The sequence below is a fragment of the Elgaria multicarinata genome, chromosome 10, assembly GCF_023053635.1.
Source record: "Elgaria multicarinata webbii isolate HBS135686 ecotype San Diego chromosome 10, rElgMul1.1.pri, whole genome shotgun sequence".
Classification (NCBI taxonomy): domain Eukaryota; kingdom Metazoa; phylum Chordata; class Lepidosauria; order Squamata; family Anguidae; genus Elgaria; species Elgaria multicarinata.
Window position 1 is genome coordinate 53,107,402 of NC_086180.1, and position 12,016 is coordinate 53,119,417.

The 12,016-nt window shown below is 40.7% G+C and overlaps 1 protein-coding gene across 10 annotated transcripts in view; it reads right to left on the reverse strand.

The window, feature by feature from the left end:
* Nucleotides 1–506: 506 nt before the first annotated feature.
* Nucleotides 507–12,016, reverse strand: part of APBB2 (amyloid beta precursor protein binding family B member 2) — a 182,671-nt gene continuing 171,161 nt past the window's right edge. For all 10 annotated transcript variants that reach the window (XM_063136406.1, XM_063136403.1, XM_063136405.1 and 7 more), the window contains 4 exons: nucleotides 11,154–11,237; nucleotides 9,052–9,167; nucleotides 7,665–7,844; nucleotides 507–4,620 (listed from right to left, as the gene is read on the reverse strand). In XM_063136406.1, the coding sequence (XP_062992476.1) occupies nucleotides 4,453–4,620; nucleotides 7,665–7,844; nucleotides 9,052–9,167; nucleotides 11,154–11,237 (548 nt within the window). In that variant the 3' untranslated portion in view covers nucleotides 507–4,452. The remainder of the gene's footprint in view (nucleotides 4,621–7,664; nucleotides 7,845–9,051; nucleotides 9,168–11,153; nucleotides 11,238–12,016) is intronic.

Here is a 12,016-nt window from a genome sequence, read left to right on the forward strand (position 1 = left end):
ATGACTGGTTAATATAATCCCCTCCCTGCCTTCAACAGAGTACATGAATGAGGTGGTCTGTGAGAGCAGCATCTAACTTGCTTTTTGTGTTTTTAAAAATAATAGAAGTTAGCTTTACACATTATTTTGCCATTTACTTCTACCTACTCAATTAAAAAGGTGACTACAAATAATTACAAAAATCCTCTGTCTTTTGGCAACCTATAGTACACTGAGATTACTTAGCACTGGATATATTTGCGAGATCACATCCAGTAATAAAGATATGTCAACATAATTGAATATTTCAGTAAAAATAGAATAAATAAAATATTTAAGCTGTATTTAACAGGTTAATTAAAAAAAAGACATGAAACATCCAAGGCATAGTGAACATGGCTGCCTTGTGAGATATAAAGAATGCATAGATAACAGAAGTGTCACTACAACATTGAGTTAAAGTCATTGGCATTTGTTCACACTCAACCCATACATACATTTTGGCCATGGTAGAAAAAAGCTTGTGTTTGTGTTTTTCATGAAAAGAACTGCCTTACTGGATCAGACCAAGCTCCATCTAATCCGGCATTGTTTCCAGCTGTGGTCACCTTGATGCCTCTGGAAGCTCACAAGCAGGACATAAAGATGATGGCCTTCCTATTGTGTTTGTCCTCAGCATCTGGTAGTCAGAGAAATATACTGCCTCTGTACGTAGAAGTTCCATAAACAAAGTTCAGCTAAGTAAGTTTCCTGGCTAGGTATAAAACGTTTGATTTATGGAATGAAGATGCCACTCTCAGCTAGTGCAACTTAACACTGAAAACTAAACACAATGTGGCAATGAATCCAAAACTACTTTAAAAAAGGTATTTTGTTTTCTTGATGCCTTTAGCGTTCATTTCTATCTAGCATTTCTGCTGAATGTGAAAAGGTTGTGCTCCAGAAACTATCTGCTGGATAATTAGATACAACTGAATTTCCTGTAAAGTAGCTAGGATTAATTTCCTGTGAAGTAGCTGTGATCATAGGGAATAGCCATGTAATAATTAAAAAACCTATTTGTGTACAATTTACTGAATTGTTACGAATAACTATTGAGACGGATGCCTGCCATTAGCCAGCATGCACTTCCTGTGAAAAACTGATGTTTCTTTACATGAGCTGAGAATGGAAGTACTTGGCTAAGATTGAGCCAAGAATTTGCCTACTTTAAAAGTACTATGTGCTTGACTTGTCTGTAACCCTAATTTTTTACATCTATTAAACTATGCAGCTGTACTCCTTTAGGGTTATTTCTTTTCCCACACAGAAGACAAATTCCCCTATACTTCCTTTGCATAGGTGGTGATGTCAGTTAACTCGAAAATAAAAAGGGTTTCTTTAAACTAAAAAGATTTGTGTATCTTAATGCATTCTGGTCTTATTACCCTGCAATAAATACCTCTTAAAATGGAGGAAGACCATTATAAATGTGTTTTTCATCTGGTAGATCTTGAGCATTGTGGGCTGTAATTTACACATGTATGTATGATTATTCAGTACTTGAGGACCTGCAGTGGAATGCATGAATTGCTCCACTGAGAAGCAGTGTAAGGTGATACGAAAGGGATGCGGAACGGTGGCACAATAACACATGCAAGTCGCTACTTGATGTTCCAGTCACCAAGAGACAAATATGCACATGTAAAGTAGTCTTATGTTGCCTATGGATAATGTAAAACAAGTTAGCACAATTCTTGACAGCAGCTACTGTTCCTTGGAGTACGAGTAAAAAGGAAGAGAACCTTTCGGGGAGAGAAAAGGTGTGAGAAAAATGAAAGTACTTGCGGCTGCAGAGATTTTCTTTTAAGCACTTCATGTTGGTTCTTGCTGTCCTGTTCCCAGTTTCTCCCTTTTGTAGTATTTTTCTCCAGCCATTTTCACTTGCCTCAGAACCAGTTTATAACAAACTATTGCCCGCTCCCATTTTTTGTGTGAAGGAAGAGTGTGCGTACGGGCACAACACACATTTCTACTTTGCTGTGTACGCTCATGGTGGGAAGCTATAATTAGCTAATAGCTTCAAATGTAGGCAAAACAGATTTGAGCACCTGTCCTGCATGCTTATGTACACACCTTTCCTAAACAGAAACAGTATTCGCATGGGACGTGATTTGTGTTTTGTAATCTCTCTATTCCTGCTGCATTTTTAAAGGCTGGCATTCTACCTACTGCCTTGTTGGGGCACGATAGGCCAGCCTTCCCCAAGTTTATGCCCTCTGGATAAGTTGGACTACACCTGTTACAATCCACAAGGGAAATGGGAGATATAGTCCCAACACTGCTGGACAACGCCAGCTTGCCGGAAAGCTGCTGTAAGCTGATTCACACATGCCTTTTGCGCACATGGCAGGAGAGTGAGTGAGTCTTACGCTGATTAGCCTTCCCCCTCTGCAGCTCAAACGTTTTGTACAAATTGGAGGTAAGATTGCATTCATCATCTTTTGGTGGGGAAAAAATGTCAGGGAGAGGGGCATTTCTGAAGCCATTAATGTATATCATCTCCTGTTCTCTGTGAAAGGTTTTCTGTGCTCTGGGTAGTGGGAGCAGGGAGGTAAGAGAAGGTGTGCAAAAGCCATGGCTGGTTTCCCTGCCCTTCCGGCATGTCCATCCGATACACTGTACTAGCCTGACTTCTACCACTGCCCAAAGGCATGACTGACCACAGCATAAATGGGGTTCTAAGGCTTTTCCTTTGCAGGTGAACTTGTGCTACATATTATATGAATGATAAATAGTACACATGAAAAACATTAAAGAGCCACTTGAAACAACACACAATGTAAGGTGCAATTAGAAGTTAGAAGGAACTTCCCTGTGGTGTTTGTCATGGAAGCTGCAACATGACAAATTTTCCTTGGAATTTCAGAGGTCAAACACTGTCTGACTTCTGCATTAAACACACAAAATCTATTACAGAATGTATAATTTCTTAGTTTAACTTGCAGTAAAATATAGTTTCTCAGAAGCCTGCAAATTAGAATGGATCTTGCACAGCAAAAATTTAATTAATGTGTGCCATAAAACTACTGGCTCAGCACCCAGCCTTGGTGGGAAGCAGTGAAATAGAACCTATTTCCAATGTTAAAACTCAAGTAAGGAAAAAATCATGTAAACTCACCATTAGAGTTGCACAAGACAACCTAGTAAGGAAAGTAACATGAGTTTTCCATCCCCTTCTCATTAAAGATGTTTTTCTCATGCTGTATTACTGAAACTCCATTTCTGATGCACTGATATCTGTTTGCTACTTTGTCAAGTACCACTTACACTTTTCAATGCATGGGCCTATTCTACTGCATGCACCTTGTCATAGGGGAAGGCCATTGGTTTTGTTTTACTTTTTTTTTTATCCTAGACTCATAAGCCAATTCTTAGTTTCCCCATGTATCAGGCTGAATATATACAAACACACAGGCCAGCATCTATGACAATGTAAGGGGCACTTAAGCCTCAGTGTCACCAGTGCTGGGGTTTGTCTGTCTCAAAACAGAAAGCTAACACGTCTTCCCAAAGTGTTTTCTGAACTCTGATTTAGCATTTAAACAAACACAATTTCAAGTCTGAAGGCTACTTCAAGTATGACAGATTTCCCACATGGGCAGCACTTCAACATAAGAAAATGCACACAAACTACATGTTTGTGTGATGTGACAATATTGCACATCTATCTATTTTGTTGTGTTTACATGGATACTGGGAAAAGGTGACCAGGGCTACCTTCCCAGCATTGGTATATGTAATGGAACAGATAAATGTGATTGTCACAAGTTATAATATTGTTTGCACACTCTTTCCTACTTAGAAGTGCTCTTTGTGTAAGAAACTTGTCATACTGAAGCGTACTCAACTTGCAGACACAAAAGATTAAAAATGATTACTATAGTGCACAAGATGGAAGATTGATTAATGAATGCAGTTTTGTAAGAAATAATAAGCTCAGTATTCATATTACAGTAATACAATAGTAACTAATACTTGGTATGTACTTCAGTGTTTAAAATGAGGACAAAGTGCAGCAGGATTTAAGGACTGTTTGTGACAAATCGAGCTCGGGATGGTGATGGTATCAATTTGGATTTGGTTCTCTCCAGGGGTCAGGAGTGATGTGCCAGATTCCTTTCTTGTGGATGGGTGAAGTTAAGTAATGTTCATAATATTTACAGTTGGAAAGCAGACCTTCCACTTCTCATGATGCGTAACTCACAGCAAAAAAAATAAAAATAAAAATACTCATGCTTCTTTTCATATCACATGATGGTGGCAAGAACGAGAGAACATGCTTGTCTAATATTATTTTGATATGGGTAAATTTTCTGAAGACAAAGCATCACCAATTTAAACTGGAAGGCCAAAAATCAGTTCATCTTCTTTAATGTGGCTACTGTATCTTCTGCTAGATGTTTTAAGAAACCTTGTTTTCCCGCAAAGCTGCTATGGCGTGTCGGTAACAGGGCGTTTCTGTTTCAAAGTGTCAATGAGGGACAATACCCCCCGTTTTACATTAGTTGTGACTCTTCTGCTCATTGAGTCTGCAGGAGGAGGTGGTGGCCGGATTTTTTGTGAAGGTGGTCTCGCTACCAAGCACTTCTGATACCGTAGCTGCAAGAAAGCAAAGGTGTTCCACACTCATTAGCATGGTGGTGTTTTTTCAGCTTTACTGAAAACATTGTGCCAAGTCATATAGATGCAATAACTACTAATCTGCAAAAGGATTGGAATTTGCCCCTGAGTGGGCAGGCCTGCACAACCTAAATGCAGCCTTTTAGCTATGCATGGCGATTCACAAAGGGCTCCTTAAACCTCCTCTTTGTTACTTGCATGGGATTGAGGGAAGCTTGGTGAATCGGGCCTGCCCATAGACACAGCAACCCTACAGTATGGGAACAGGTATTTCCTCATTTCAGCAGAACAATTATTCTCAGAACAATTATTACATTTCACTATAGACAACACTTACTTCCTACCTAGTGACATGAGCTGGGTGACTATTTGGTAGGGTGACCAACTGTCAGGATTTCCCCGGATTTGTCCTGGTTTTTGTTCTTTCCATGGTGTCGGGGGATTTTCTATAATTTTCAATAATGTCCTGGAATGACATGCTTTCTTGAGGCACATCATTCCCCCACCCCGAGCTCCAATTGAGGTCTTAAAGGGGAAAGTGGGTCATTCGTGGACATTATAGAAAAGGCCCCAGTTGGAGTGGATGGTGGTGGTGCAGAATGAAATCCTTTCCCCTCCTCCACTCCAATCGGGTTCTTTAAGGTGGCGGGGAAATAACGTACTTTCTGCAGGACTCAGAAAGCTGCTTCCCCACACACACACTAGGTGTCTTCTTTTTTGGTTTCCCAAATATGGTCACCCTACTATTTGGGAAGTGGCCTTCTCAGTGGTGGCATCCTGGTTGCGAAATGCCCTCCTTTATGGTCATTCTAGCACCAAGTTTTCAACTGGTTAAGGAGCTACAGCACATTGAATTGCTCACTAAAATGCACTAATTTTACCTTTTTTGTAGAGTATTGTTTCAAAAATCAATGCACATAGCTGTTTAGAAGGTGAGAAATCACAAACTCAGACAACTCTGTTGGTGACCAGTTGAATATATACAAGGTTATGTTATTATCCTATAAAGCCCTAAACAACTTGGGACCAGCAGACCCCCTTCTCATATATACACCTGGACGACAGTTACTATCTTCAGAGGAGGTCCTACTGGCCATTCCAAAATGAACGGAATGTCACCATGAAGAACCTCAGCGGTGGGCCTTCTCTGTAGTGCTGCCCACCCTCTGGAAAATCCACCCTTATATGCTTCGGGAGATGGAAAACATAACAGCTGGATTTTAACTTAGCTGGTTTTATGTTGCATTCTTAAACATTTAACGTTTTAAATTTATTGTATACTTATTGCATTTTATGGTTTTAATTGTGCACTGCAGAGAGCCTTGGCTATCAGGCAGTATAAAAATGTAATAAATATCAAAGTTCAAATTTTAACTGCAAGTAGTACCCCTATAAGGCTTGGTATTCCATAATTTCATATTTTTAGGAGTTCCCCCACTGGAGAAATTAAACCCTAAAAATAGCCTATTTTGTCCAAGAAGCCATCTTGGTCAGCTTGTAAAAAAGAAAACTTTTTTTTTTTAATCAGGCCTAAAACTTCATGAGTATACTGTCTATACAGACTACAATGAGGACCCAAAAGGTCAGGTCTGATCCCTTTTCCGTACATTAGAATTTCTTAGCTGAAAATCTTTTTTGTGTGTGAAATGTAGCTCATATCAAGAGCTATGTGATGGGTTTTTTAACCAAGTCTCTAGCTCAAATAGGCTGTGAGATATTGACAATTGTGCGAACATGAAAATTTCTAAAAATTTGACAAAATAGCTGTAACAGAAAAACTATGGGGGATAAAAAACAATGCTCACGTTGATCTACCAACACATGTCGGAACGTATACCAATTTTTTTAAAAAATAGTCATGCAACCATTTAATTTTAAATTGTGTGATTTCATATGAAATGACCCTGTATTTTATCATCTTATATTTGTGACCTGGCCAGAGTGAATTAATTGAGTGTACTTCTATATAAATATAGTTTTGGATCCTGAGTTCCTTCTGCGAATTGAAGCCCTCCTTCTGATCATGGAAGGGACTCTGGTTTAGCAGATGCTTCTGCTGGAGGAAGACCGAGGGATGATTTTCACCCTCTGCAGATCCCTGCATCATTCTCAACATTGTTCCAAAGGGTTTCCCCGACTGGAGCAGATTTTGGGGTTCAAGGGGGAGGGGAAAATAAGTGAAAATGGCATCTTTCCATTCTTCTAGTGATGGGGGGGGGAGGGTTTCCTGTGAGCAGAACTCCACTGAGGGGATGCACCTGCTTAGGATAGAAGCCAAAGGAAGGGACAGAAGGAAGTATGTAAACAATCATGAATGAACTCTAGGAGAAACCACTGCAGTCTGGTGCTATATAACATGCCTTCTTTTTAAACAAAGGGGTAACTCCTCTGCACATTGGCATCTTTGTCATAATAGATAATCTCTAAATCTAAACTAATCTAACTTGATGGTAGTGGCTGGGATTGACTATTTCCCTGCTCTGGTCACTTTCTGGTTAGAGCTATATTTCCTCCACTAGCCCAAGGGAGCACTTGATGATTTTAAAAGACGATATCCACCAAACACTTTTGGAAGCAGATGCTGCATAATGCCACTGAAACAGGGAATTCTGGTTCTTTCCATCAATCTTGTAATTTGGTCTTTCCATTGCCTCCCTTCTGTAATGGCACATTCTTCTCTTGCAAAATGCTAGAGTGTGTTCCCTTGCCACTGACACTTTATGCTACTTCAGTCTGTGCACGTAATAGTTTGCAATATTGAGTGCTGATAGCATTAAAGCGGAGGAGGCAGGGAGAGCTGACACTAATGTTTAGAATCATGGTGTTAAATGTTAAAATCCAAGCGCAGAACTGGTGAGTGTGATTGATTTATCAGGGCAATTTGAAAAATTAACTAGAATTCTTTTACTTACATACAGCTTTGTATGGTGTTGACACCAAATACCACAAAATAAAAATTCAAGAGGGATTTAACACACTGCTTTGTTCCCACTACTTCTACAAACTGTACAGAGGTTACTTACCATACAAGCAGCCTGAACAGCTTCTGATACATTGCCAGCATTGGGCTCACACCAGAAAACGTGGCACTCGAAATGCTGGTTTCCCGTATCCATAATGAAGGCAAACGTATGGACATCCTTACCCACTCCCATAAACGACAAGAACCGCACACGGCATTCCACCACAATTTCCTCTTCATTCTAGTTAGGCAGGAAGAATTCTTATTAATTCTAAGTTTTAGAGGTAGGGTTCAAATACTTACTAGACTGGTTGCTAGAAGTATTGATTCATTGAATAGCACCACTTATGGGCTAAATGAGCAAACTAAAAGCTACTTGCCAAAACACACATAGAAAAGGTTGACTAAAAGATAGTTGGCACTGAGCATCCCATGACTGGAAACATACATGAAGGTCAACACAAAAGACAGTACTCTTCCAGTACACAATTTTAAAATAGCATTGCAATAAAAAGGCCTTTCTTTAATAGAAAAATCACCTTAAGCAAGTACTTCTGTAAAAACTATATATGAGAAGTAGCTGCATTAACCAAAGACTAGAGGTTCCTATCTGTGGAAACATGAAGAGAAAAGTACAAATCTGTATTCCTAAAACGCCAGCCAGCCATGCTTTCCTCCTGGATGCTGTAAGCTCCAAGGTGCTCTATGAAGCCAATTCACTCCCCACCCGTTTCAGTTTTTCCTTGGTTCCTGGTGTCCACTGACCATGTTCTGTCCTCTCTGAACTGCCGTTGGGGGGAGTTGCTCCCTTTTGGCATGGCCTTTTTTTTTTGCTTTTTGCTTTTTGCAAACCTTAGGGTTCCCCCAAGCATGCTGATGCCACCTTCTTGTTTCTCAGGTTGGCTCCACTGCTGTCAGCATGAGTGCACCAAGTTAGATTTTAGAAGGGTTGATGGTTTGCATGCCGGTAGATTACAGGCCAAACCCCTGGCATCTCCAGCTAGACGCATCTCAGGGCACAGGGCTGGGAAAGGTAGTGCTGCTGGTCACAGTAGATGAAGCTGGACTAGATGGACCAACTGCACAAGGCAGTTTCACAGGCTCATGTGTAAATATAACACATTGGGGCCACAAGCTAGCAGCGGTAGGCATACTTACTTAACTTACTTTGCTTAATTACTTATTTAATTCTGTGTTAGTCAATAGCCGAGATCTGTGCTGTTCATTCGATTTTCCATCAAATCTTAGGCAAATCCTAAATTGTCACCAGATCTGTTCTGACACTGCATATAGTTGCTTTTATTTATCTCCAATAAACGTGCACAAAAAAGAAAGTTTGAGAAAAATAAAGCACCAGATAAATAAAAGTTCCAATTTCTACTATCAAGTAAGTGAATCCATTGCAGATGAAACATTTTTAATTTTAAAGAAGCCCGCTTGTGCCTTACTCCTTCACTGATGACTGTCACTGTAGCATCAGCAACGTTCATGGTGACAGACATCCAGTCCTCTCTGCTGGAAGAACCCATGAGACTTTCTATAGCACTGTTCAGTGTGTCCATACCTGTAGTTGCAGAGGGAGAGAAACAACGCGATCACCCCATCGGCTCTGCTGAGAGACAGAGCCGGTAGTTATAAAAAACATTGTAACCAAGAACTAGTGCAGGGGTGATGAACCTCTTTCAGCCCGAGAGCCGGATTCAATTTCAGAAAAGCTCTTGGAGACCACATTTCAGTGGTGGGCAGAGCAGAAAGCAAAGGGGATGGGCTCAAAAATATAAAACATGCCACTGCATTGTACCTTGAAGCTCTCACTACTAGTAACTAAACCTCAGGAGATGCATTACAAGGATGTCCTGTTGAAATGAACGGAATGTCGCCATGAAGAACCTTGGCAGCGGGCCTTCTCAGTAGTGGCACCCACCCCCCTGGAGGACCCTCCCTTGTGCGGTTCAGGAAGTGGAAAATGTAACATCTTTTAAAAACCTCCTGAAAACATACTTTTTTCACACAGGCTTTCCCTGGATTTTAACTTAGCTAGTTTTATGTTGCCTTTAAAAAAAACTTTTTACATTTTACATTTATCTATACCTGTTGTATTTATGGTTTTTGATTGTGCACTGCCCAGAGAGCTTTGGCTGATGGTCAGTATAAAAATGTAATAAACAAACAAACAAATTTCAATATTTCAGAAGGGGGAGAAATGGGCAAAAGTCAGGAAACCACCAAATGATTGGTGATTGGGGGAAACTGGGTAGGGCTAGGCGAAGGCCATTTGGGAAAATTGGAGGGCCAGCTTGGGGCCTCAGAACTGTTAAATTCCTCCTCCCTGCCCCCAATCCCTTTTTCCTTTTGTGATGTGTCTTTTCGACTTCAGGGCAGGGGCTGTCATATTACTGATCTTTGTAAGCTGTTCTGGGAGATGTTTTGTTTTGGCTGAAGAACAGGCTGAAACTCTGCAAACAGAGTTGTTGTGCGATAGTGGATAGAACGTTGGGCTTGAAACTGTCTGGCTGTTTGGTTGCTCTCCCAGCCTAAACTACGCAGGGCTGATGTGAGCAATTTATTTATTTATTTCATGTCATTTCTATACTGCCCAAAATAGCCAAAGCTGTCTGGGCGGATCACACAAATTAAACGAATAAAACCTATTTATGCTACTCTGAGATTTTTGGGGCAAGGACAGGATCGTCATCGTCATCATCATTATCATCAACATCATCATCAGAGAGCTGAAGACAGAAGCGATTACTTTCATCCCAAAATGTAAATTTAAAAAATAATTCTGGCAGAAGACTGGTTATCTTACCCGAGGATCACTTTGCTTAAGTTGTGTGAAATCAGAGCTGAAGCAACTGTTATGCCACCTTTCTTCTCACTTTGACTGGCAGTATTTAAGATGAGACTAAGCCTATATACACCAGTTGCTGGGGAACATGGGTGGGAGGGTGCAGTTGCAACTGTGTCCTGCTTGTGGGCCCCTGGTCAACAGCTGGTTGGCCACTGTGTGAACAGAGTACTGGACTAGATGGACCCTTGCTCTGATCCAGCAGGGCCCTTCTTATGTTCTGAACACTTGATTTTTTGCCTTGGGAAAACTGACCAGGCTCCAAAGTGCACTTGGGTGTGCACAAGCATTTGAGCATGGCCAAAGAAAGTTTTTTACTTGGGGGGCAGGAGAGGGGACTGCAGGCACCTCGACCCATGCACTTGCCCTATCACAAACTGCTATTTAAGTCCCCCCAGACTGAAAAGTAGTTGGTCATGAAACATTAGGTAGGGGCAGCTCTTTTAAAAAATGAATGAAGCCCTTTATATCACATAATTAATTTGGAATATAATTGTCACACTCCGGATCCACACTAAATACCATTAAAAGATTTTAGAATAACCACTCCGCGCAAGCATGCACTGAAAGCCTGAAAAGGAAAGATCAGGACATGTTTTAATCTCCTGTTCTTGTTGCCCATCTGTGAAGAGCAGACAGAATTTAGCTCTCAGATGCTGAAGGACAAACTTTAAGATAGCTGTGAACCTCGATGCTACTTACCCACTGGCTTAGTTACAGGCAACATGCCCAGGTATTGTACATGGAACTTCTGGACCAGCTCAGTCTTTGGTGTTGGGAAATCTACTGCATGGGAACAAAACAAAAAAATCAATTTCATCTTATCAACATTCACATCAGGCAAAACATCCTTATTTTAATGACAAAATTATTTTTACCAAGTAATTGATCTCTAGGGATACTATTATTGATTCCAATAAATCTGTGCTCCTTCTACTTCATAGTAAAAAGGATCCTAGCTGATTTCTGGGGGAATTAAGGAAGAGTATACCATAACCTTTCGATCATGAAAACTAAATTCTCTGTCTTATATGAGAGAGGGGTGGGTGGGTGGAGGCAGAGTTGTGTACCAATGTCAGGATCTAAGGAAGACTCTACGAAACTCCACAAGATTATGCTCTTGTTCTTCACAAAGATTGGGAAACGGGCTGGTAGTTGTCATAGTGTAAAGGCTGGTAGTGTCACAGTCCATTTGCAGTTAAAAAGATCACAGGTAGGAAAACTGGGAATGACCCTGGAAGGCCACTGGTAGCTAGACTCACTAGACTGTATGAGACTGGATGGTCCAATGGTCTCTCATTTAGTATAAGGCAGCTCCATGTGTCTGTGGCAACTCTAGACACTTGAGCAATCTCTTTAATGCAGGACCGGCAACTTTCAGCCTCCAGATGTTGCTGGACCGTAACACAACATCTTTCATGATTGGCTATGTTGGCTAGGGCTGATGGGAATTGCAGTCCAACAATATCTAGAGAGCTGCAAGTTGCCCATCCCTGTTTTTTGTTTGGCAATTGATTTATAAGTATCAGGATATTAATTTGTTTTTAATTCCATGCCAGCCAATG